Here is a 25,201-nt window from a genome sequence, read left to right on the forward strand (position 1 = left end):
ATTTGGCGTTTGGTTGGCAATGTATAATTTATGCATAAACTCCCCTCTGACACTTTAAACAACTTCATTTTCATCGCTAGCCTTACGAGGGGTGATGATCTCACCCTCACCATCATCGGCGCCAGTAAGTCGAGCAACGAGGAGAGTGTAATAATCTGAATACAGGTCAGCCGATACTTGGTAGAAATCTGTAGCGTGTTAACGTACTGCTAGCGTCGTCAATCTCAGCTTGGGTACTGGCGCCCTTGTGAGCGGGCGCAACCACCTCCTTGTGCGCCAGGCGAATGTGCACCTTCAAATTCGCATACCCAGAGAACAAGCCATCCTAAGTAATGACTATCAGTCCATGCTGTAGAATAGTTATTGGAAGAACTCACCTTGCTACAGAGCTGGATGCCATCGCCTCCACGGTGAGGCATGCGACAGAAGCGCTCACCCAGGGGAAGAATAATTCTCCCCTGCTCCTATGCCAAAATGTCAGTTCAGGGCTCATTGGCTCCCGGTTGATTTTCTAGCACTCACATCCCGTTCGAAAGGTCTCAGACCAGACCAGCGTTTGACAGTTCCCGGGTTCCCTGCCTCGCCTTCTAGGTAGCGCTGGTAGGCGGGGGAGTCATGGAGAGCGAGACCTGCCATACGAGGCATGGTGAGCCAATGGGTAGATGGTAGGTTGATTGTTGAAAGATTTTATGATTGAAAAGATTTTTTTAGAATTTTTAATGCATTAATGAGGCCTAAAAATGGAAAGAAGTCAGAGTTAACTCGCAGTGAAAGTGGTGTAAGTCCTTTTTATATGACTTCCAAGTTCTCTTATGCTTTGATTGGCTCGGGGTTCTTGACCAATCAGGAGTCAAGGGAAAGTGGATCCACTGGCCAAGAGCCGCTTCGCCATTGGTAAGATTATGCTACCCTACATTCTGCACCGACGCGATGAGGTTATTCACACTATTGAATGCAGGTTCATTACATGACATTAGGAGCGTGTCATCTATGCGAGTTCTCCAGTAAGAAATTCTCTACATATTCTTTTCCTGGACTACACACAAGGTGGCAGTGAAACTTGCCTCATTCCCAAAACTGTACTCATTGTTGTCAAGCGGCTTGGTTCAGGGCAGAAAGGCAAGAGAGCACAGCCAGTTTTTAGTTGACAACAAATGCTAAGGAGGAGAGAGGGGAGAAGCACTTGAGAGCAAAAAGATTTATCTATTCCTAGCCGGCCATATTATGTCTAATCTAACAAGCCCAGTTCCATGCCTCGATAACCTGTGGTTTCAAGAGAAATGGGTGTCTGATGCCTGTGGCTGTGCTTGGGGCTTGATCTATGTCTCTTTTAGTACCAAGCTAGGAGGAGGCCGGTAGGTGCACGTGTGTACGCGATCACATGACCCTACCACTGGAGGATGCACAAGTCCACGTTCTTAGCGGTCCATATCCGGGTCCCCGACCACTGGCTTGTGGATTTGGCATAACCTTTTGCATTTCATAAAACAGGGAGAAACTTGGCCAATATCTCATCTTAGATATTTGCACTGGGACGGTCTTATGTGGGCACCACTTGGCCGCACAAACAGGTGAAAGGACCTCTACTTATAATTCACTCAAGCAGCTAGCCTGGTGAATCGGTGAGTATCCAGTACTTGGAGGTGAACGGGAGAGTCGAAGTGCTTGAAAATCGGGATAGAATTGTGCCGCCTTCGGAGACATATGCAGTTTTGAAATCCCTTGACGTCCACTGCACCGCGTCACTTGTGATGTAGTGATACTGCGTTGATCAATTGCGGGCTTAAGCACTTAAGTCCGTTTCCACCGTTTCTCTTTGTACCCTCTTGAGACATATGTAATTGCTCCGGCGCTTGAGCTAACACGTGCCGCTTCTCCATGACAGCATTGATTCACGCTATGCCTTTCTTGGAAAGGTTAAAATCTGTTTTGTGCACAAGTCAGGCCATGCCAGGGGCTTTGCTCGTATTGGAAAACGAAAAATACATTCAAGTTTCCGGAATCACACCGATTGCCGAATCTTGTCAAATATGCTCCGTCTGGACGGAAGTCAAATCTGCCTAGCTCGCATGATGGCGTCTTTCATTCGGTGATAATGGAGTTAAGTCTGGATTATGCAACAGTCCGCTGGACTGACGCGTCTGAGCAGTAACGTAGAGGTAGGTATTTGGACCCATGCTCATGCAGTACCGAGTCAAGTGTACAGTCAATTAGATATTCGAGTTTTTGAAGAGCTATAATGTGGCTTCAAGTTCACCGTTGTGGCATAGAGATGGCGACATAAGGATTTGGCTCTAACGAGGAGCTGACAAGCGTATTAGAAGAGTATTGTAACGAGAAGAAAGCTCAACCAGGTCCAAATATTGTCATCTACCACCTTCGTCTGATACCGAATTGACCTAAGATTCATGTCAAGCCTTTCGGGCTGCCGGGATGGTTCTCGGGCCCGCGATCTCCATACCCCTTGCAGCCACCCCGTGAGTTCTACGAGTTTAGGCCCAGTTGCCATTGCTAGCCAGAAATCTGAAGTTAGCCTTGCCACTCACTCGGGCTTCCTTAATGCCACTGCACCAAGTGGCCTTCTGACCGGTAGTCTAGCAGAACATGGCACTATCGGCTCGCGAGCCTCACCCCAAACCAGGCCGACCCCAGCTCTTTGTCCCCATGGAATGCCATCCCGCTTCTCCGCTCCAACTCCGTTGTCCACTCCGCTTGACACTGACTACGCAAGCTCCGGTTAGGAGACACTTGGAGCTATCAGGCGCTAAGTCGAAAGACTATGCGATTTGTTGAGTTTTGGACATTTGATTCTTGTATAAATAAGACCAGATGCCATCCCCAAGGTGAGATTCAGATACTCATCGATATTTCAAATTTCCATTCAGTACTAAGACCTATCGCACTCGACAATTTTATCATAATGTCTTCGCCCCCCTCTTTCGAAGCCCCTTGGTCCCTGGCTGATAAGACAGCCATTGTGACTGGGGGCTCTCGTGGCATCGGACAAGCCATCGCTATTCACCTGTCCCGCAAAGGTCTCACCAAGCTGGCCATCACCTATGCCACCAATGCCCAAGCCGCTGAGGCTACTCTCGAAACATGTCGAGGCCTAGGTGTGAAGGAGGCGGTTGCAATTCAGGCGGATGCACTTGACCCCGAGTTCGGCCCCAAGCTCATCGCCCAAGTTCTTGAACGACTCAACACCACCACCATCGATATTCTTGTCAACAACGCCGTCTTGACCGACCACTCGCGGGTTCTCCCCGTTAAGGAGACTACCCTGCAGAGCTTCCTTGACGTGATGCAAGGAAATGTTTACGCCCCGGTCACACTCGCCACTGCGCTTCTGCCTCACCTCCCAGCCTACGGAGGTCGTGTCATCAACATCTCAAGTGTCCTCGCTTACCAGGCCAACGCTGATCCCACCATGACATATGGAGCCAGCAAGACCGCTCTTCAGAGTTACACTCGCTCATTTGCCGAGACCTTTTCCAAGGAGTCCCACGCAACCTTCAACAGTGTCGTTGTGGGGTTGACCCTCACTGATTCCATCAAGGCCAGCAAGGACTTGATGCCGCCGGGTTATTTTGAAGCACAGATTCGAGACACCTCGGCTGCGGATAGGATTGGTGTTCCTGAGGATATTGCATACATTGTTGGCTTCCTTTCTAGTGAGGAGGGCCGTTGGGTCAATGGTGCTGCTATTAGTGCGAATGGAGGCAACAAGCTTGTCATGCCGGCACTCGGCTAAACTGATGTGCATAACTACAGAGTTCTTTATGGGATTGGATGGTTTGCTAGATCATGAAAGACTTTGATGCAGCTATTTATTGATGGCTAAATACTCGATCCTTCGCAGCCAAGTGACATGACTTTGCGCCTTGTTGACTGTTGGGAGTTGAAGCTAAATAAATACGTGTAAAAAGATCGCCTTGTGAGGAATCGACATGGCGCGATTAAAGAAGTGAAATTTTGTGCCATCCAACCTGCATCTTGCTCCCCTCGGGGCGAAGTGCCTTCACATTGGCCAAAGAGACACTGAAATGTGTGAGCCGGCTCAGACATGGAACAACGGCGGCGCGCAACTCCCATGCCTGCTTGCTTACAACCTTGCCGCTCCACTAATCCTGTTTAGAGAAGCCCCTCCTGTCCAGGAGAAAGAGTTCCGTTGGTGACTGCATAACCGTGGGCTCGGATAAGGTGACCCCAGAGCGGCATGTACTTATCAGACCAGGGGAAAATCTTCTCGGCACCAGGAACGTTTCGCCAATCACGCATCAGCTCTCCAATAATGGTATACAGGCTGACCGTCTGCACACCAGCCCTTGCCATGCGATCGTTGGCAACCTCGCGAACCAGAATTGAGCTAGTGCCTGATGCCTCAACGTTGGCCCAGACTGAAAAACCCTCCTCACGGAGAGAAAGGGCGAGGAATGTGGTGCACACGTCGGTTACGATGCCGGCAACAATGACTTGGGTCCTGTTGGTTGCTATCACTGCATTGCGGAACTCTTCGCTGTCCCAGGAGTTGATCTCGCCTTGCCTCTGGATGAGGGGGGCGTTGGGATGCATCTCTTTAATCTCGCGGACAAGCGGGCCGTTGGGGCCTAAAGCACACATTAGCCACTGCTTTCAGGGCAGGGTTTGACCCCCATTCAGAGTGGAGAAGATTGCATACCTGTGTCGGCTGAAGTGGTGATGACGACTGGGATGTCAAAGGCTTCGGCGATGGCTGCATGCGCAATAGCCTGGTGGTGGTAGAGAAGGGGATCAAAGTCCCTCACGACGTTAATCAGACCCTCCTGAATATCCACGATAAGGAGGACCTTGACAAAGTTAGTAAAGGAGGCTAGTGTGGCTTCTGGTGGTGTAACTCACGGCGTCGTCCTTGTCCAATCGCTCGTACTTGAAACCTGAGTCCTTTTTGCCGATAATGGCCGCGGGGAGCATTGCTGCGGCGAGAAGAGAGGGAAACTTCATTTTGGCTAGTTCGAGTCGGTGGTTTGATGTCGTGAGGGATGTTTGAGGATGGGAGATGTGAGGATGTGCTTGATGCTGCTTAACAAACACCTATCCAAGCTTGATGAGGCCGTCACGTTTTATACCGATTTCTTTCTTCTCGTAGCCTCGTCGATATTCTCATCGTCGATGATATCTCGATCTTCATCGTCTTTCCTCATCCGGTGAAATCGAGCGCGACGCCTTAGAGTTGACAGGACAAAAAAAGAGCCAATACCCCGTCCTTAATTCAATGCAGGAGCGGGTTTTCTCCCGACTCACGGCAACCCCCAAGCCCGAATTGGGGTCGCACTGGAAGTCATCGCGTACTTGATTCCGCTCATCTTGGCCCTTGTCGTGAGGATCGCGGAAACCCAAGTGGCGAACGCAAGGCCAAGAAGGTTGGCACTTGATGCACGAGCGGGAATGAAGCCCGACTTATAGAATAACCGCGCGGCTCGGAGAGACTCCCATGAGGCTGGAGTCTTGGCTGTCAGCAGACTTGCAGGTGAGGCCAGTCACAGAGGTGTGGGGCCGGGGTGACGGACAACTGCCGGCTCCGTCCCTTGAGCTGAAGGAGGGTTCAGCTGAGGCATCTTGGCCCTGCAGTGAGGCTCGGGATACGCGGATAAGCATATCTGGGTGAACATGTGGGGATACACAGCAGGGGGTCAACGTTGCCTTGCAGGTGAGGATGCATTGATGGAAATTCGACAGATGTGATTCGCTCCGCGCTCAGTTTCGCCCTTTCTGGCAATGAGTTCCCACCCTTCAAACACTTGGGATACTGTATGTACTGTCCACGGCGAATCATGTTGGCAACATGCACCCGACAGTTTTCGGGTCTTTGATAAACCCTGGTTGTCGCACAGTGTCTTCCGGCGACATTAGAAATTGGTGTAGGCTCCTTGTGAGGCCAGCATGCCTGGTGGAAAAGGGGTTGCAATAGAGTTCTTACGTGACACTGGTGAGCTGGAAAAGGTGACACAAGAGTAGCGACAGACTGTGGTCAGTACATTATTTCGGGCGAAAGTACGGAGTAATGTCTATGGTATCTAATTTACTTGGCGCTTTTGGCATTCTTGGCGATATATCCAAGAACAAGTCTTCCATGTATATTTTAACAACATGCGCGAAGCCCACCGTGCGAAAGACAGTTCGGCACCATTCATCAGCGGGATGTCAGGAATGCTGACAAAACTGCTATTGCAGGCAGCAAAGTTTCAAGGTCTCCTCTCCTCGTCTAGTAGCCTTGTTTGCTCCACAGGTGCTTTCTTCTGTAACGTTACCCAAATGGCAGCCCCAATGATTAGGGCACTGCCGACAAAGCTCGTTACCGGAGGCGTGGTTCCCCAGACGACGCGCTCAATAATGAGCGCAAAGACCATTTGAACGTACTGGTGACTGAGTTAGATAACTATTGCTAGTTTCTGTTGTTTGTAGGAAACTTACGATGAGGTTTGTGGCTCTGCCAGCCTTTTCTCTCTGCAGGCCTTCTGTCAAAAGGACCTGAAGCAAGAAACCCGAGACTCCGATGGAAAGGAGGAGAATCCTGTCAAGTCAGTTGCCAGCCCTGGACAAAGGCAAGTTATCAACTTTGAACTACATACCACTCGATGGTGCTTTTGGGGATCTCGAATTGGAGATCAGGATGGATCATGATGATGAGGAACGAGCTAACAGTCGCCAGCGTGGCAAAGTAGTTAACACTCACAAGAGAGTGCGCTCGCTTCCCAATGGCGCGAATCGTGCTGTATGCTGTCGCTGCTGCAAAAGAACCAAAGATGGAGCACATGATGGCGATTGCACGCTCAGTGGGCGTCACCTCTGGCGGTGGAAGGATGCCTCCTTGAACGGTTGCACCGGGAATGATGGATTCTACACCAGCAGACAATGCCGATGCATTGGGGCCTGCGGGGAACAAGAAGGCCGGTCGGGCGACGAACAGCACGCCTGTGAAGGCGATGAAGCCGGCGGCAGCTTCCTTGACAGTGAAAGGTTCCTATCGACAAGAGTTGGTAAGAAGTTCTAGATGCAAATTCACCTGTTCGACGTACATGTAAAGCGACCCAAGAGATGAATGCCGTCATGGTAGGGACAAGGAAGGTGATAACGGTTGCGTCAGAGATGGCCAGGTACGATAGGGAGTCTGAAAGTGTTAGAAGCTGGAATTTTCGGTGCCTTTTTAACAGGCGAGCAATCCTGTCCTTACAGTATAGGCCAATCAACCCGGCAGTTCCGGCAAAGCCTCGTAGAACTAACAATCCCCTGACTTCTCGTGGGCCAAAGGGAAATCCGGGAACCTTCTTGTACCACATGCCTAGAGATCCGGCGACTGCAGTGGCAAGCATACGCACAAAGATGACTTGCAAGGCATGATATTTTGTTTCAAAACCCGTTTCCAACAATCGTGTTGTCATGGTCATCTGTCTTTGTTAGTACATCATGAAGTTTCTCTGCAATTGCGGTAGTATCTTTTTACTCACAATAGACCCAAACATTTGTGCCAAAAAGACAAGAAACAACCCAATGTTGTTGTTGTAGATCGACTTGAGAGTTACCCACAGGCTGTTATCATCCTGAGACTCCTGTTGGCTTGTCTCAGGGCAAGATAAGGCGCCATCGGACGCCGCAGGGTTCCCATTGGCGGCGAGAAGGGGGGAGGCTTCCGGAGTATTTGAGGCCGGAGCTGGGGTCTTGATTGTGCCGTACGACATGGCGGCAGTCAATTGAGTTATCCTGGAGTCTTTTGCAGGCCGAAAGGTTCTTAGTTCAAGGTCGGTCAAATTTTCACACCCTCGCCTCTTTTCCTTTGCCGCTTCTATCCGTGTTTTGAAGCGATATCGGCCGGACTAAAGTTTGTCCTAGTCTTCCATTTTGTATGATGTGCATAACTTGAGTAATACGCAGGGATTAATAAAAGTGCCTCTGTGTCCTTCTATTGAGGTTTTACAACGTAGGAAAGTATAAGTGGAAGACTATCTGAAAATATATACCTATATGACACGAATTACGAGAGCCCTTTCCCGGGCCGTGTTCTCTGTCTTCTGTTTTGGACAATCAAGTCCTTAGTGACGTCTGGGGTGACACTGCTGTGCCTATCATGATGAAAGGAAGGGAGACATCTGGAATAGGGTGTGCCTAAGTCTCAACTGTATGTCAAAAGGGACCCCTCAGCATGAAATGTTATAGCTTCACAGCAAAACGCTCCCTGAGCCACCCTCCGTAACGATAGAAAAAGAGTGGCACTGGAAGAAAAGCCACGCCTATAAAACCTAGGACACTGTTCCCCCACCCAAGTCCCAGGTCCGCATACAAAGACGGCCCTGCCAAAGGAATAAAAGCTGCAAAGAGAAGTCGCAGAATCACGTTGGCAGCTAAGGCAGAGGCGGCAGCCTCAGGGCCAAAAGCATCCACCAAGTAGAGCTGAGTTGGCGTTATGATCCAGAGAAAGCCGAATCCAAACAAGGAGGTGCCGAGGATGGGCACGATCCAGTGAGTCTGCTTCTCGGCTGCCCAGCCATACCAGAAAATGCCGATGGGCACGGCCGGCATGGCCCATATCATGGGCTTCAGGCGTCCTTCAGGCTTGGGCGAATCTCCAAGTGCTTTTTGCAGCTTGTCGCTCACGGTCGCGTAGGCTCCGAGAGAGACGACCATCCCAATTCCAACGCCGAGATATGACAGGCCAGAAACTCCAGCGGAGAAGTGGTATTGCTCCTCGAAGACTGTGGGAAATGTGGTGAACAGGATAAAAAGGAGGCCGAAAACGAAGGCGCACAGGAGGGAGAGGAGGAGTACGATCGGCGACAGGAAGAGAAGCTTCGCTGGTCGAGTAATCGCGCGGAGGAATAGCTGGCGGGGGGTCAGGCCTTTATCCATCTTGGAAACCAGAGCAGCATTGCCAGTTTCTTTCCGGAGGCGAGCAGCTTTCCATTTCAGCAGCACGGCAGCATTGGTCTCGCGAAGGAAGAAGATTGATATGGCAAATGATACTCCTGCCTAGGCCGAACAGTTAGTGACTCGAGAACAGTAGGCGTTGTGCTCTACTCACTAGGATCGTGATGATCCAAAACGTCCATCGCCAGCCAATTGATTCAGACACAAAGCCACCAATAATCGGACCCAAGACCTTGAGGAATGTCAGCGTCATTACGGTTTGCGTGGGACAATGACACCTACTGGTCCCAGAAGTGGCCCTATCATCCACAGAGACATTACTCTCCCGCGTTGAGCTGGCGGGACGACATCAGCGACGGTTCCTCCTCCGACTGTCAATGGGCCTGAGGCAGCACATCCGGCAATGAATCGAAAAGCGAGAAACATGCCGGTGTTTTTGCTCAGCGCACATCCGATGATGAAGCCAATGTAAATGATATTGCAGATGTGGTAGATGACAAGGCGACCGTACAGTTCGGATAGCGGTGCAATGAACATTGGACCAACGGCGAAACCGCAGAGGTAAATGGACACTGTGAGACTGACGATGGTGGAGCTGGTGATATGGAACTCCTTAGCAAGTGCGGCAGCTCCAGGTGCAAACATTGTCGCAGCGAGGTTGCTGGATGTGCATCAGTCAGTATACTATTTGCTTCGCCAAAGGAGCCTTACGCAGTGAGCAAGAAAGCGCTGGCGAGGACGACTTGGGTCATGCGTTTCCATTCTGGCCAGTTCCGCGGGTTTTGGGGATCGTCTGGCCCATCCCAGTCGACGACATTGTTCTTTGTTTCTTGCTCGGTTGCTGTCTGGTCAGACTCGTTGGATTGTTGGTCATGGTGGCCGTCCTCCAATACGACCGACTTCCCATGGGCGGATTCCAAGTCGGCTGCCATGGTATGCTGTCGAGGGTGGTGTGGCTCTGGGATATTGGGGTGAGTTTGTTCACTGGTGCTAGGCTTTGCTTGATAAAACAAAAATGGTTAGAACCTCAGAAGCCTGTTTGGTTTTATAATTCATTATTACTTGCTCTATATTTAAAGGTAGGATAGTTCTTTGGGAAACGGCTAGCTAATTTCACCAGCTACTAATTTGGTGACATGGTATGTCAAGGCGGAGTTAAACCTGCTTATGTCCGCCCGGATGGTCGACACGGAGGATTGACGCGGAGGGTGAGACGGAGGGTGAGACGGAGGGTCGGATGGTCATTGCTATCTCCATTGCCTCTCTGTTTGCGCCGCTAGACATCTTCCTTCTCTGGTTGAAGTGGCTGTGAACCTGTTTGAGAGCAGACCAAGAGACAATTCCGCTTTGGGCATCCTAGATTGCCCACCCTCGTGGGCTAGGTTGAGCTCCGCTAATCCAGTCATACCATGGCCGACGATGCTCCGCGTCCGCGTCCGCCGCCAAATCGACGCAGAGACAAAGTCCAGCTTTCTTGCGACCCCTGCAGACACCGAAAGTAGGCGCTCAATCGCCGTCCGTCACAAAGCCGTGCATGCCTAACCTAACTCTGCCAGGCTGAGGTGCGACCGGCACCACCCATGCGGAGCTTGCTCAAGGCGTGGCCTCACCAACTCTTGCAATTATGCGACATCTTCTTCTCCGTCTGATGCTCCGCGGTCCGTTGCTCTGCAACAGTCCACCAGCCTCCACGGCAGAATCTCTGAACTGGAGAACCTTGTCGTGACGCTCATGAAAGGTCAACCACTCCCAAGTCCGCCCGCACCGAAATCGCCGAGACCAAGCTCGCCATCATTCGCAGATGTGTTCCCTGAGATCCTAAGACTAAAGAAACCCCAAGATGAAGCTCCATCCCCGGCGGACCCTGGCACCCTAGAGGTGCGTGAGTCTGGAACCAGCTATGTCCAGAGTGTTCATTGGGAGGCCATTCTTACCAAAATCAGAGGACTCAAGGAGGACTTGGTCACTGATAGCAAGGCCCCGCCTGGTTCACACTTGTTCTATGGTCCGAACCGTCATGCGACTCGCGATGAAATACTGGCTGCTGTTCCTCCTCGTCCAGTTGTTGACCGCCTCATGGCCCTTCACTTCGATTCCTACATTATCACTCCGTGTCAGTACATCCAAGCTTTTTTTTTTTTTTTTTTTTTTCGCTCTCAGAGGCACTGACTGGTGTAGATCTCATTCATGGCAAGAAGTTTCTCCGAGAGGTGGGTTCTTTCTGGCTCGGCCAATAACGATCAGTCTGACATTTGACCAGTATGAAGCCTTCTGGGAAGATCCGTCTACAACTTCTACCGCTTGGATTGGTCTCATGTTCTCTATGCTATATATTGCTGCCCAGTTGCAGACCCTCACTATCGACTTCCCCGACGGACGAGCCGAATCGCTCAAGACGGAATATCTGACCTTGAAGGATGCCTTCCGTGAGAAGGCCGTTCAGTGTCTCATCCTGGCCAGGTACACGACGGGAGGACCATATATCCTGGAAACCCTCATAACGGTCCTCACTGGAGAGTTTATACTCTTGAAAGATGGCGCTACCGACGGCTGGCTTTCGATCGGTATGATACTTCATCTTGCAATGCGCATGGGCTATCACCGGGACCCAGATCACTTTCCTGGAATATCCCCATTCGAGGGTGAGATGCGTAGACGCATCTGGAATACAATCCTTCAATTGGATCTCGTCATCTCCCTGGAGATGGGCCTTCCTCGAAGTGCCACAGATACGCACATCGATACACAACCGGCCCGTAATCTGCGCGACTGTGATTTTGACGAGGACACGACCGAGATGCCTCCGCCGAGGCCAGAAACAGAATGGACGCCGGTACTGCCTCTCATTGCAAGGGCGCGACTGATAACAGCTCTTGGCTTGATTTGTGACATCAACACCGATATTAATCCGCCTTCCTACGGCGAGGTTACCAAGATCGACGCACTTCTAGAAGACGTGCACAATCGTGCCATTCCACCCGTGCTGCGCTGGGAGACTACGCCACATCCAATCACGGATAGTCCAACCCTGGTGGTGCAGCGGGTAAGTATAGAAACGACCTACCGAAAATCACGCATCCTCCTGTACCGGAGAGCTTTGATAAGCTACCCAGTTAAGCCCCAAGAGCAGGATAGGGAGTCAGTGCGAATCTGCTTAGATTCCGCACTCAAGATTCTATCGTTTCAACAGATGCTCCACGAAGAGTCTCAGCCATTTGGCCGTTTGTGTCAGCTCAGATGGAAGGTCACGCGTATTTTCAACCAGGATGTACTCCTCGCAACGAGCGTGCTCTGTCTCTACCTTCAAGACGTCGATAAGTTTGAGACTACAGGACAGACAACTAGGGCTGAAGAGATTCGACAACAGTTAACCATCTCGCACAATATTTGGCTTCAAATGAGTACGATATCTGCGGAAGCTGGGAAAGTAGCGAAAGCTCTGAGCATCGTCCTTGGAACTTCAGGAGCGTCTGCCGAGGACCATAGCGGGCCCGGTTCTTACGACTTTTTGTCGGATCTTGATGCCATACCTCTGAATGAATTTGGCGCAACGTTCAACAATCAATGTAAGAAGCACATCCAATCATGTCGATTGCGACTAACAAAAGACTTGACAGATTTTCCTTCTAGCTTCTGCTCTCCTCTTACCTTTTTTGATAATGTGCTGGAAACTCGGGGGATATAGCAATGTGATTATTTTGCTGTCACTATGCTCGTTGCAGATGACACACAACGATCGCGCCACAGCCAGAATCACACCTCCCTCGCACATTGCAGCGCATTTCATAGTAGTACGACTCATTGTCGCGTCCTCATCTTAACGCACACTCTCGTTTTCATTGTGGCACATTTCATCGTATCGCACTTGGCTGTCACGGGAAGGCTGGCAGGAAAGGCTAGCAGCAGAGTCCGCTGTAAGGTGGTAGGTAGCACCTTTCGCTATAGCAAGGGGGTATAAAACCGAGCTTTAGCCCAGAACTACTCGTAAGTATAGTCAGGATCTATCATTCTAGAAACGGGCCCTGCATTGAGCTCAGCTCCTTGCTAGCCCACCTCAGCTCCGGGTCCTAAATACTTAGGTGTGTTTCTACTCCATGACAGCAGGGCATGTATAAGGCCAATACCGCTTTAGTCCGCATAAAATAGGAACAAGGGGCTGGCGACCACGATAAGACTCTCGATATAGTGGAGTCGATTATAAGACACTTTCACTAAAACAGCCCAATACGCAATGCGAATATCGACTTGCACTGTTTCCTTTCTCGCCCACAATCCTAAGTAGTCGCTGCTTTAACCTGAGCTGGTGGTGAGCTCAGTGTCACGACCCGAAGACCTCTAGGTCCCGTGACCAAAGGCGACCCACAAAACCTCTCTAATCATCGTGGATCAGGACAGATCAAGTCCTATAGTCTGTATTACATGTGTTAATCTTCTTAAGATAATTCCTTCCTTCCCTTTTGGGCCGCGACATGGCCTTCCTAATTGGGCCTAGTACGCCCGACTAACCGGAGATCACCCGGCCGGCCATTGAAGGCACGTGACTACCCTCAGAGCTATCATACAGGGCCCAATCCAATGGGTGCAACTTCTTATCGCAGCTTATAGCTAATTCAACAGGACTTCTATCATCATATAATTTAGGTGCGTTATTATGTACCTTTCATTTGGCGCATTTTAACTGGCCCTGACCCCTCATCGTGACCTGGTTGGAGCCTTAAGACCACTCTTGGGATAGGCTGCCTCCCCTAAAAGCAAAAGCAAAAGCCATCTAACATAGCCACACTACGACTATTGGCTAGACGCTCCACAGGCTGCCTCCTTAAAAGCAAAAGGCATCCAACGCAACCTTAGCGCAACTAGATAAGAATCTCTTCTTTGTTTCTTTAGGCATGATCTCTTAATAAATACTGTGATCTGCCAAGTTTCCTTGTTCACTTATTTTACAATTAAGTTTAACATACATCAAAGCGAATTAAGCAGTGTAAGCATTTTGGATCCACGAATCAGTCCTGACCTCGAACGGTTCTGCATAATGTCTGCGATAACTTCCGTTCAGAATCCCTCACCGAACTTCATCGCCGGTCGTCAGTACCGTAATCGCGCCAGGGGAGTGAACTGTAAGCTTAGGCCCCCACTGGCAAAGCACAAGATGTCTCCCGACTGACAGATCGTCCAGATGCGCAACCCCGCCGCCCTGTGCCTCGCATCGCGAGCTCGAGCGAGTCGCCTAGAATTGAAGATGAGACACTTGCTCTACTCGCTAGACAGATCGCGAAGACCGATGCCATAGTCCTTGACCTGACGGTAGAGGCTTTTCGGGTCATGGCCGAGCAGGATGCCGACCTTTGGAGCTCTTTGGAGGAAGTCGACTACCAACAGGAGATTGTCACTGCGCAAGTAGCGCGACGGCAAATCCTAGAGATCCAGGGGGGTCGGCTTGCTTTCGGGCGCCAATACCTCTCTGACGAGGCCGTGATCTTGTTCTGGGATAGAGCCATTTCGGTATTGATGGTCCTTTGTAGGACTGGTGTCCAGGGCAATGAAGGAAACCTGGCCGTGGCTTTGCGCAATGCAGCACCGCTGTTTGCTTCGGCCAGTAGGCTGCCTGACCTGATCATGAAAGCAGACGCGGCGAAGCTGCTCAAGCCCGAGCATGCGGCGACGATTCGAGAGAGGTTGCTGAAGTTGGAAGACTTGTGGGATTCTGTGCAAATTCCCCTCACTGAACAAGGACTCGAGTTCACACCATGGTAAAAGCGGCTTAAATCTGTGACCACAGAGACATACTCTAATCTTTGCTCTAGGCATGATCTTCGCGATCGCATGGACGAGGCGAGGCGACAGGGCTCTGGCGGTGTGGTTGCTAGACACAATCCGTCCTTGGTAACGCTCTCTGGATTTTTCTCCCTCTTCCCAATTCGAAAAAATGACATTATTTAACTTCCATTTAAAAGAAAACTTTGCTCGAGAAGAAGCTTTTGTAGACCAGACTATGCTAACTTGCCTGTACTAGATTGTCTCGTCCACCTTGTGGCTGCTATTCATTACGACAACCCTTGGTGCAGTGCCAATGTCCTACTTCGCGTACGGGTACGCCGATCACAGCCTTGGTTCAGTGAAGAGCTCAGACTTTTGGTTCCTCGTTCAGAGCTGTTTGACTCAGTTGTTTGGACTTTGGGCAGCGTGGACGTCGATGACCAACACCCAAGCTCGCTCAATCTGGCGGGGAGCTTTGCTTGTTCTCACAGCGCTAATCACAGCAGTCGCACCCGTTGTCTTTGTTTTCGCGCCGTCTCCTTGGGGAGATTTTCTGGCATGGGTTGGCTCTGCATTTCAGGCTTACTTTTCTATGCAGATCGCGATTGATACTGCATCAGGCCGCTGGGTTTAAGGGAACAGACTCTGTCATAGAGTAGAAGCTTATTATAACTCTCTGCAGGGGGAGGAATAAATAGCTTAAAGATAAAATATGGTAACACCCTCACCAGAGGTGGGGAGGGCGTAATAAAGTCTAAAGGACGTAGCTCTATGCTGTGGAAAATTATCTGAGATGAAAGTTCTTATTCTATTAAGGATTTTAAGAAAAAAGAGGATAGAAAAGGGGCTGATCAAGTTGCTGTTGTCTCCACCGGCCCTGGTCGCGGACCTTTATTAAAATGCCTGCTACTCTATTAGGGCTTATAGAGCCTTAAACGTGAATAATATGATAATGGAACTCTACTTGCTATTAGGTAGCTTCTCATAGTAGAGAGATGTCCGCTCAAATGGGGCATTAATTATTAACCCTTTTAGTATCTTAACCTTCGATACTGCGACATAGCTAAGCCCTATCTAAAAGTCCTATTTAGATAGATCCGTTACTATCTTATCTACCGTGATGGTATATAATACTATAAGTAGAAACTATTTATATATATATATAGATGTCTTAAGAAGGAAGTCTCGCCTTACAGGAAGTATAGGTATTACCTTATGCCTATTATTAGTAATTAGATAGGATAGCCTAGTATACTTATCTATCGCTATTATAATAATACATAGCGGGTTATAATGTATATCTGCGCTAGGGGCCTAGCTGATATTATATACTGTCCTCTGTGTATTATTTACTAAGCCTATTAGTTATTAAATATTCTAGGTTAGTATAAGACGAGCACGAATATATACTAGAAACTAACTATAGGCCTTATTAATGAGGTTGATAATCGGAGGACCGGTTGTAGCCTTCATGACGATATAGAATCCTGGAGCGTTGTTCCTTTCCAAGATTCTGTGTTGCTGTGATTTCGTTCTGTACCCTTCATGATCTCGTAAATAGTCGATGAAGCCTTGTGACTTGAGCCCTTGTTCAACGTATAAGAGCAGCGTGGTGACTTCCCAACGACTGAACTCGAAGAAGTTTCGAACGAAATCTCCCGCAATGAGCCCATAGTGATTGCCCAACTCACTTCGGAGGCGCACCGGGTCCTTGACAAAGGTTCCCAGTTGTTTGTTGATGTTGAGCAGACGTGGCGAGTCGGTCATGTAACCAACCAACCAACGCAGCGATCGACATGTTGCATGTAACACGTATATGTCTGGAATTCGGAGATGAAAGAGAGTCGTGTCTACAATGGTCAAATTTGGGTTTCGAGACTCGTCGCTTAAAAGGCCGACAAGTTTTGAAACCGAGTTCTTATAAGAAGTCATGATAACGGGGTGTCTTTGTGTCTGGAAGTCGGATTGCGTGGTAGGTAGTGATCAAGATCCCGGCGTTATTGTTATTCCGTTCTGTTGATTGTTCGTCGGTTGAAAAGGGACGCGTATGGAGATAGGACGGGGATAGGTTCTGAACTGATAGGAAGCTGGAAACAGGATGGCATTTGGGCCAGCATAAGGGTGGAGATGGTGCCTTTTATACATTTTAGAAGAAGCTTTGTTGACTGCCATAAAAGCTTAATTTTTAATAGGTGGCGATTTTTTATAGCATTGGGTTTTACGCTGTCATGTGTTCTGTATTTTGTTCCTTGATGTTATATTCCATGTATCAGGTATTTGTTTAACATGTTTACTGGTAAAACAACTTTAAGTAATATAACTAAGTCAAAAATAAAATTAATATTTAAATCAGATACTTAGTTATCTAGTGAGAAAATGGACGATGACTATAAACCTCGCCTTCCTCAGGCTTTCCTTCTTGAGGGGCATCAGTAGCCTCATACTCCAAAAACCAGGACGGGTCGCCCTCTGTCAGGGTCAAGCTAGAGCCGTCACCAAGCCACCGCAGGAGGTTCCCAGTAGGATCAGCGCTGTCAAAGACGTAGTCCTCCCACCGCGGAGCCCGCAAGACCTCGAGACATTGCGCCGACGATCCAGGCCATAGACCGACGATCCGTGATCCTGTGGTGTTTGACCGATACCACGACGAACAGTCATCTGTGTAGACGGTCCGCTTGAAGTACTCGTCGATGTAGTGGCTAAAGTCAGCAACACGCTCCGGTCTGACCTCAAAGGTGGAGTAATCCTCCTTTTGCAATTTTCGAATCATCTTGACTGCGTAGTCACCTTGTCCTTCGAACACACTGAGGAGACTACCAGAGCCGAGGCCTGAGTTTGGTCCGCCAATGAGTAAAAAGTTGGGAAATTCGTCCACGGCCACAGAGAGGTATGTCTCTGGGTGAGGTGCCCACTTCTGCTCCAGCGTCACGCCGTTGCGACCAGTCACTGTGAATGTTGGTGGTGCTCCGACGTTGTATCCTGTCGCGCAAACCACAACGTCCAATTCTATCTCCTCTCCAGTGCTGAGCTTCAGACCCTTCTCAGACATCTCCTGAATAGGCGTGTTGCAGAATGTAACGTTGTCCTCCTTGAGGGCCTCGAGATATCCCGGTCCTGGGGTGAGTCGGCGGCATCCAGGAGCAAATGTCGGGATGATGGCTTCGTAAAGATCAGGCCGGCCCTCTAGGCGTTTCTTCATGTAATCCTGGAACTTGCCCACCGCGTTGGCCTGTTCGGGTGAGTCTTTGAGAGTGAAAAAGTACTTTTTGCTGGCCTCTTTCTCCAATGTCTTGCGCATTTTGTGGTAGTGGTCCGGATGCCGTGCCATGTATTCCTGATCACGGCGAGAGACTGTTGGTTCCTAGTTAGCTCCTCTGTTGCTGAACTTCCCCTTGAGAACTTAGCTATTACGCACATTTTGAATTCCCAGGCTCTCTCCCAAGCTTCATCATTGCAATGTCCCCAAAGGAGTTGGATACCCAAGTAGGGCTTCGGGCAAAGTTCCAAACCTTGGTCCCCTCAAGCGGTTGAATGGCTGGCACAATCTGAATAGCGCTGGACCCATTGCCAATAACGCCAACTCGCTTGTGGCGAAGATCGACACTGTGCCTCTGTTAGTGGTTTGGGATCGTTTTGTTGGGTCTCGGGAGCTTGCCTTTCATCCCACTGGCCAGAATGAATGAGTTTTCCTTTGTAGTCCTCAAGGCCTTTGATTCGAGGCCACATGATTTGATTCAAGCCGCCCTTGGCTGATATGACGACGTTTGCAGTGTCCTCGAAGACTTCGTCGGTCTTGATGTTGTGGACCTTCACTCTCCTACCCGTTGACAGTATCAGCTTCCATATCCCGCCCTCTATTCTCGTATTTAGGTGAAGGTTGTATGAAAGCTTACCAAATCTTCTTCCCAGCGTCCCAAATACACTCCTTGACGGCGTGAGAAGTTTTGATATAGCGCGTGGCACCATATCTTTCAGCAACGTCCGTCATATAAGCTCGAATCTCGGGTCCTGGGGCGTAGAGAGAGGACCAGTATGGGTTCGGGGCAAAACTGAACTGATAAGAATAGGCTTTGAGGCGGCCGTTAGTTGTCCATCTATCGTTCTTGTTGTTTCCTCTAAGACAATCAAGGTAAACTCACATGGGATATCGCATGCCAGCCCTGGATAGCGGTTCAACCACCTGAGACACCGTTAATGTTAATACCGTAGCCGAACATGTCATTTTTCTCTTTCGCTTACCATACACCCGCAAGTCCCTCATTCTGTTCGTATACCTGCAGCTGAACATTTCTGAGTCGCTGAGATATCCTACGATCTCGCATGTCAGAATTTGTTGCACATCTTTCAGGTTCAAAGGCTCCACATAAGGTCTCAGGCCTTTAACGTCAAGTGTTGGAACCAAGGCCATGTCTATCAAACAATCTGGGGCCGACTAGTCATGGGCGACGGAAGAAAGCAAGGCTAGGAACAGGACCTTGAGAGCCAGCCCAGATTGCCAAAGCAAGCGCACTTACCTGATGCTAGTGTAGATACCTGAGAAGCCTGCCCCAATGATGATGACTTTCATGGGCCTCTGGTTCTCGACCGGCACATCTTTGAGGGTGAAAGGAACGTCGCTAATGTGTTCGCCCATCGTTTGGTTGATACGAGTTGAGGCTCAGAAAGGAGAAAGGATGAGTAATCGTGCTTGCGTGGTTGTCACATTCAAGGGAGATTAAAGTTTCAGTGACTCGCATCGATTTCCCGTTATTTAAATGCCGATGCGGAGGAGAGAAATGGCCATGATACTCGGCCTCGGTTTGAGGGTATTCGGCAAAGAGCCTGGGCCCCATGCACAACTGCCCCACAGAGGTCACTGTGCTGTGCGTCGACCCCCTCACATGGATGTGATAGTTACCATAGCTAGGCCCACATGAGAGAAGGGGTGGGCAGCTTCAGGGTCTGATCACCAGGCCGGTCCCACATGGGAAAGCAGCGCGCTTCATCCAGACACGGCTTGGCGCAGGCTACCTGTGTGGGACAGTCTCTTGAAGCAGAGTCCACGGCAATCATTGTTAACCGAACCCCATCCTGGGAAGTGAAGCACGCGGAACATAGGGACTCAGTCTCGAATCGGCTGGCTCATTTCGAGAGCCCTACTCATCAATTTCCTAGCGTTGAAGGAACGTGGGATCGGGTCGCCTGTCATGCCAAAGCCGGACAGGAGGCTTGGCTCAATGTCATTACCGTCACTACCGTTACTGCCAGGAGGCTGATCCTTGTCACCTCGCTCACTGCCGGCATTTCATCGCCATAGTCTATCAATGTACCCGGTTCCGGGTTTTTGGATGAATTAACAGAAGCTGAGGAGGGCCTGCAGTAGTTTACCAAGACCCCCCGCTTCTTTGGCTAGCTCGAATATGGTGCCGTCTCTCATAGCTGCTCCATCATCCCATCTCAAGATCTGTCTAGAAACACCGTCACTCCCTGGCCCATAAACTACCACTTTCTTCTCTACGCCAAAAACTGGCAAGTCATTGACTCCGTGTACAAACGACAGAACGTCTTCAGCTAGTGATCTAGCCACACGCCTGTTCTGGGGGCCATATCTCTCCTCATAGTTGCCAAAGAGATGGGCGATATCGAGGATATGATTCGCTCGACCAGTGTGAACACCATCCCATGGGTTTGGCTCGTTGAAGTGACCCAGAACGGAATCTCCCGGAAATGACTCGGCAAATTTCACAGATAGGGCGTAGTAACCAACATTGGTGATGGCTTGAGTGATGCTGAGCAGGGATTCTTCACCCGGCGTGTTGTCACGTATCTTGTAGTGATCCAAAACTCTAGAAGCTGCTGTTTGCCCTAAAGTTTTGATCAAATGGGCTCGGAAGCTTGTTGTGATACCTTTTTGGCGGGCGCGGAGATTGAGAATGTCGAAAATGGATCCCTAAATGGTGGAACTGGTATGAGTAAAATGCGTCAATGAAGGAATCAGGGCTGATCTTACGTCAAACTGGCTGTCGATGGAAAATAATCTTTTGCACCATCGATTGCGGGACATTGGAGATTCAATCATGTCATTGGCGTCTCCAAGAGTTGCTGCAGCCGGGATCAGGTCATAGTCAATTGTAGGACCAGCAGCAATCATTTCCTTTGAAGCATTGGCCAGCATATGCTCTACCGGAATGCTCAAGAGGGACTCGACCCGACCTTGGGGAGGCTGCTTGTCCAGAGCCAGTGCCTGGATGGCAGAGTTGTAGACGGATTCAGCTGCCTCTGGCTCAAGCGGTTTCAATAGGACGGAGGAGCCTCCGAACAGGACTGCTTGGCTAAACAAGGCTTCCTCGGATTGCATATGGAAGTCGACCGACGCTGTAAACTTGAGGTCAGAGACCAGCAGAGATGGACATGGAGGGTTGTTGTGTTACCTGCGCCAGCACTTTGCCCGACGAGCGTAATCTGATCCGGGTCGCCTCCAAACCCAGCAATGTATTTCTTTATCCACCGTAGTGCAACTTGTTGATCTCGAAGGCCACGATTAGGCTTGAAACCCGCATCTGACAGCTCTTGCGAAGTCAAGAACCCTGGGATACCTAATCGATAACTTGTACAGGTTGGTAATGGTCTTGACCGGAGATGTTGACTTACTTGAAATTGACCGCTATTATGGGTTTACCCAGCTCTATCGACAACTTGACAATTCGGCTTTGGTCGTAATGAGGGTAAGAGCCCGACCCAAAGGTGAAGCTACCACCGTGGACAAAAGCCAACACTGGCAGTCGGGGGATGGAGCCCTCGTTGCAGTCCTTGGGTAAGGTAATGTTCAGGTTCAAACCATCCAGGTCGGACATGGGAGGAACGTCAAACTTTGGAATGGCCTGTTGAATCAACTCCATTTCAAAGTCAACAGCTCCATGTGGCATGATGACGGGTGGACTAGGCTACAGTCAGCGCTGATACCTGCATCTTTCATGGACAAGCTCATACCCGTGCCTTGTAGCCGTAAGATGGCCCTCGCTGGGGTAATCCACGATTTGCGCGTCAGCGAACCGATTTTCGAGAGAAGCATACTTGAGACCGAGGCATTGGACGACCCCATCGCCATCCCTCACGCGAATATGTCCAATGACAGGGTGCTGTAAGAATGAACTTGTCTCGGGAGCCATCTTGACATCTACTCAGGGGCGTCGTGTTGCAGGAGGAATGAGGACGGATGAGAGATTACGAGCTCCAGAGGAAAAAGCGAGCAAGGGGAGGACGTGCAAGGGCCTCAGGTCTGGGCCTGTCTATGCTCAGCTATTTAACTGCAAAGAGTTAGGTTGTCACCGGTGCCACTCTTTAGCGCCGTGTGGGGAACAAGCAGCCTAAACTCAAACCGATTTGCTATGCCTGATTTAGCGAGAAACCTGGGGTTGTAACGGAGTGCCGAGCGAGACTCATCTCGCTTTCCCCATTTCCCCACATTCTTTAGACTTTGGCAGGTGGGACAGCCGTTCGTGAAAACGCGGGGAGATTGACTTGATCGCAACGGGGTAGCATAGCATCGAAGCCAATACAGAATAGATATTAAACCCCAAGGACTCTCGCAACTCCTCAACTTGAGATTGAACTACCCTTCAAACATCAGACTTTACCTGGCAACCATAGCATACCATCCTTTCACTGCTTCATAGCCTCATCATGGCGAACGACGTTGAACGCAACCTGCGTCGCGCTGAGGATGCTCGCGCAGCCATCGAGTTTGAAGATGATCCTCACCGCGCCGCATTGGAGGATGATCCCGAACACACTGAGGTCAGCTTCAAAACCTGGCTCGCCATTTTTGTAAGTCTCCCTCAGAACCTTGGGTACTTGGAGTTGGCTAATTCGTCGTGTTTCAAAAACAGTCCATGGCTGCCTCTTTCGGCCCTGCCGTTGGCCTAGGATTCACCTGTGTTGCTGCTGTTGTCGTTCAGATAACCAACGACCTCGGAAATGACGCTGATTTGGCTTGGGTCGTCGGCGCCTGGTCTCTGTCGACGGCATGCTCCTTCTCCCTCGGTGGGCCTCTCAGTGATGTCTTTGGCCGTAGAGATCTCATTCTCGGCGGTCAGGCTGTTGTCATGGTAGGCTGTATCGTGGGCGGCGTCGCAAAGAATGTTGCTACTTTGATTGCGAGCGAGACGGTCATTGGTCTTGGGACTGGCTTCGTCTTTGTTGCATACGCTGGCGTTCCTGAAATGCTGCCCAACAAGTGGCGTGCTTTGGGTGTTGGAATCTTGGAGGGTGGTATTATGGTCCCCTGGTAGGTTGCAATACAATCCCCGAGTGCTGACTTGGAAAGCTAACCGTGGACTTGCTAGGGGAATGGTCGGTGTCCTCCTTGGAGCTGCCCTGCTTGAGTATGCGTCATGGCGCTGGATCTTCTATCTCGGCATCATTGTCGAAGGCCTCTCTCTCGTTGGAACAGCACTGTGTTACTGGCCAACATCCCGACCTCGTGGTGACTTTGATAAGACTCGATGGCAGCAGTTCAAAGAAGTCGACTGGATCGGACTCTCGCTCTTCACCCTGGGCCTTGCAACCGCCCTTGTTGGTCTGACCTGGGGCGGTAGCCCAGACCATCCCTGGAAGAGCGCGAGTTCCATTGTGCCCATCATTGTCGGGGTGGCAGTCGTTGCACTTGCGTTCGTCTACGATTTCAACTTTGCCAAGGCCCCTCTGTTCCCAGCGAAGCTCTTCCGCATGTGGCGCGGCTTTGTCGTGATACTGATTGGACTCTTCATATCGGGCATGAACTTCCATGCCATGTCTGCTCTTTTCCCTCAGGGATCCCTCTTCATGTTCACAACGGATAGCATCCAGATCGGACTCATCTCACTCCCGACAAACCTCATCTCGACTATTGTTGGTGCCCTAGTCCCCATATGCGCGCACCGAATAGGCCATATCAAGTGGCTTTTCGCGGCCGGCATGGCCTTCCAGGCCATCTTCATGGGTGCCAGTGCCGCTACTGTCAACCCTAACCATAGGTGGGCATGGACTTTCGTGCCAGCCTTTGGCGTTCCCATGTTCCTCATGGTCACCATTCTAGGCTATGCCATCGCTAGTCTACATGTTCCGCACTCGCATCTAGGAGTAGCCATGGGACTCCTAGGGACTTTCCGTTCAGCGGGTGGTGCTGTCGGAAACGCCATCTTTAATACTGTGTTCCAGGACAAGTTCCGCACCTTTTCAGGAGAAGAGATCACGAAAGCAGCACTGGCAAGCGGTCTGAACGCTTCTGATCTTGGTGCCATTATCCCGGGAACTATTGCTCACAACCTTGGCGTTCCCCATTCTCTCGACGGTATCGAAGGCATGACGCCCGCCATCGCCGAAACTCTTCGTTCGGCGGTGCGTCTTGCTTATGGCCGCTCTTTCCAGTTCGTCTTTTACATCACCATTCCCTTCAGCGTCACTGCTTTGATCTGCTCTTTCTGGGTCGAAGATCCTGAACCTTATATGACGAACCACGTTCAGTCGGCAATGAACAACCGAGTGGATGAAAAAGTAGGCATCAAGGATGGCTTAAGCCAGGATGGAATCGAGGTGGAGAACGTGGAGAGAGCGCGGGAGCCCAATACTATCGGCTAGGTGAATTGGGGGTGCAGGATGGCTATTTCCGTAAGCGATTGCACATCAGGAGAGTGTCGTGCATGGGTGACTGAGCGTTTTGGTGGTAGTCCCCATTGAGGATCTGACCTAGGTAGATTGAGTGCAGATTCGGCTTAGGTATGCAGATTTTTGTTAATTTCGAGAGAGATGTAGCCGGTCGCTTACAGAGACAGCGAGTGACATCGTGTTCTATGCGTCCACCCAACGCCTATCGTCTTGCCAACCGCCACCGCCCAGATGGTGACGGATTGCGGGTGTCAACTCAGTCAAAGTAGGGCATCAAACTTCATTCTCGGTACAGTGCCACTCTCAGCATCTTGATGCCGGGTGTAATTGAGTGTCTTGAGCCTAATGTGAGTGGGGAGCCCCGGAACCGCCTGGAAGCGAGGCCTACGGTATTCCTCTTGGCGCATATCGGGACGATCAGTTCGTCCGCTGTCCCAACAGCTTGTCGGACCAACTACAAGCCGATATCAATTTATTGAGTGACGGCCAATGTAGCTACTGTACGCCACCAACTGAGAATTAACTAGACCATACCCATTGAGTAGAGCTAATCCAACTTCAGGAAAGAGTACCAGTAGATTGATTCCCCCCTGTACCTGCACCACGTCGTCCCCTGCTCGGATAGGGTGTCGTTGGGCGGGACATGTGGGCCACTTTGCGGGGGACGTTCGGGCATGGCTGTGTGTTGGTGGGACAGGAGAAAGCAACCATCTGCATGTGGGACGGTTCAAGCTCCCTTTGTTTCCTAAGCATTTTGATGAGCTTTCACAGATCATGGCGATACTGTTGACAGAGGAGCACGCCGAGGCGGGACAATCGAGTGCCCACCACTACGTAGTAGACGGACAGTGGTTGACTTCAACACACAATAACGTTGTGGACCAACAGACCCATTGCGGAAGTCGTGGGATTAGACAATGGA

The 25,201-nt window shown here is 50.3% G+C and overlaps 10 protein-coding genes across 10 annotated transcripts; 5 read left to right on the forward strand and 5 right to left on the reverse strand.

Annotated features, from left to right (window-relative positions):
- Positions 1 to 54: 54 nt before the first annotated feature.
- On the reverse strand, positions 55 to 645 carry MRS44_011465 (uncharacterized protein; the record flags this gene model as incomplete). The annotated part of the gene is made up of 4 exons (XM_046283967.2): positions 55 to 155; positions 208 to 325; positions 378 to 464; positions 523 to 645. 4 exons carry the CDS (start codon positions 643 to 645, stop codon positions 55 to 57), a joined length of 429 nt encoding a protein of 142 aa, XP_046134823.1.
- Positions 646 to 2,920: 2,275 nt separating this feature from the next.
- Positions 2,921 to 3,751, forward strand: MRS44_011466 (uncharacterized protein; the record flags this gene model as incomplete). Its single annotated transcript, XM_046272640.2, has 1 exon — positions 2,921 to 3,751. One exon carries the CDS (start codon positions 2,921 to 2,923, stop codon positions 3,749 to 3,751), a length of 831 nt encoding a protein of 276 aa, XP_046134822.1.
- Positions 3,752 to 4,131: 380 nt separating this feature from the next.
- Positions 4,132 to 4,980, reverse strand: MRS44_011467 (uncharacterized protein; the record flags this gene model as incomplete). The annotated part of the gene is made up of 3 exons (XM_046278398.1): positions 4,132 to 4,607; positions 4,679 to 4,826; positions 4,879 to 4,980. The coding sequence occupies 3 exons, from the start codon at positions 4,978 to 4,980 to the stop codon at positions 4,132 to 4,134; spliced, it is 726 nt and encodes a 241-aa protein (XP_046134821.1).
- A 1,241-nt stretch (positions 4,981 to 6,221) lies between these two features.
- On the reverse strand, positions 6,222 to 9,830 carry MRS44_011468 (uncharacterized protein; the record flags this gene model as incomplete). Its single annotated transcript, XM_046275712.2, has 10 exons — positions 6,222 to 6,395; positions 6,451 to 6,550; positions 6,609 to 7,000; positions 7,056 to 7,147; positions 7,211 to 7,424; positions 7,485 to 7,737; positions 8,315 to 9,000; positions 9,053 to 9,130; positions 9,181 to 9,559; positions 9,610 to 9,830. 10 exons carry the CDS (start codon positions 9,828 to 9,830, stop codon positions 6,222 to 6,224), a joined length of 2,589 nt encoding a protein of 862 aa, XP_046134820.2.
- A 477-nt stretch (positions 9,831 to 10,307) lies between these two features.
- Positions 10,308 to 12,583, forward strand: MRS44_011469 (uncharacterized protein; the record flags this gene model as incomplete). The annotated part of the gene is made up of 6 exons (XM_065619745.1): positions 10,308 to 10,396; positions 10,455 to 11,011; positions 11,077 to 11,108; positions 11,159 to 11,941; positions 12,089 to 12,464; positions 12,516 to 12,583. 6 exons carry the CDS (start codon positions 10,308 to 10,310, stop codon positions 12,581 to 12,583), a joined length of 1,905 nt encoding a protein of 634 aa, XP_065475817.1.
- A 1,347-nt stretch (positions 12,584 to 13,930) lies between these two features.
- Positions 13,931 to 15,289, forward strand: MRS44_011470 (uncharacterized protein; the record flags this gene model as incomplete). Its single annotated transcript, XM_046283346.2, has 4 exons — positions 13,931 to 14,015; positions 14,075 to 14,648; positions 14,703 to 14,781; positions 14,912 to 15,289. The coding sequence occupies 4 exons, from the start codon at positions 13,931 to 13,933 to the stop codon at positions 15,287 to 15,289; spliced, it is 1,116 nt and encodes a 371-aa protein (XP_046134817.1).
- A 782-nt stretch (positions 15,290 to 16,071) lies between these two features.
- On the reverse strand, positions 16,072 to 19,288 carry MRS44_011471 (uncharacterized protein; the record flags this gene model as incomplete). Its single annotated transcript, XM_065619746.1, has 8 exons — positions 16,072 to 16,608; positions 17,051 to 18,006; positions 18,071 to 18,258; positions 18,323 to 18,472; positions 18,549 to 18,723; positions 18,795 to 18,835; positions 18,895 to 18,963; positions 19,170 to 19,288. 8 exons carry the CDS (start codon positions 19,286 to 19,288, stop codon positions 16,072 to 16,074), a joined length of 2,235 nt encoding a protein of 744 aa, XP_065475818.1.
- Positions 19,289 to 19,618: 330 nt separating this feature from the next.
- Positions 19,619 to 19,951, forward strand: MRS44_011472 (uncharacterized protein; the record flags this gene model as incomplete). The annotated part of the gene is made up of 1 exon (XM_065619747.1): positions 19,619 to 19,951. One exon carries the CDS (start codon positions 19,619 to 19,621, stop codon positions 19,949 to 19,951), a length of 333 nt encoding a protein of 110 aa, XP_065475819.1.
- A 36-nt stretch (positions 19,952 to 19,987) lies between these two features.
- MRS44_011473 (uncharacterized protein) lies at positions 19,988 to 21,803 on the reverse strand (the record flags this gene model as incomplete). Its single annotated transcript, XM_046279406.2, has 5 exons — positions 19,988 to 20,584; positions 20,645 to 21,009; positions 21,066 to 21,241; positions 21,286 to 21,573; positions 21,625 to 21,803. 5 exons carry the CDS (start codon positions 21,801 to 21,803, stop codon positions 19,988 to 19,990), a joined length of 1,605 nt encoding a protein of 534 aa, XP_046134815.1.
- Positions 21,804 to 22,317: 514 nt separating this feature from the next.
- Positions 22,318 to 24,252, forward strand: MRS44_011474 (uncharacterized protein; the record flags this gene model as incomplete). The annotated part of the gene is made up of 3 exons (XM_046272639.2): positions 22,318 to 22,461; positions 22,524 to 22,921; positions 22,980 to 24,252. The coding sequence occupies 3 exons, from the start codon at positions 22,318 to 22,320 to the stop codon at positions 24,250 to 24,252; spliced, it is 1,815 nt and encodes a 604-aa protein (XP_046134814.2).
- Positions 24,253 to 25,201: the final 949 nt, after the last annotated feature.

This window comes from Fusarium solani (genome assembly GCF_023522795.1).
Source record: "Fusarium solani strain SB1 chromosome Unknown bctg00000007, whole genome shotgun sequence".
NCBI classification, from domain to species: Eukaryota; Fungi; Ascomycota; class Sordariomycetes; order Hypocreales; family Nectriaceae; genus Fusarium; species Fusarium solani.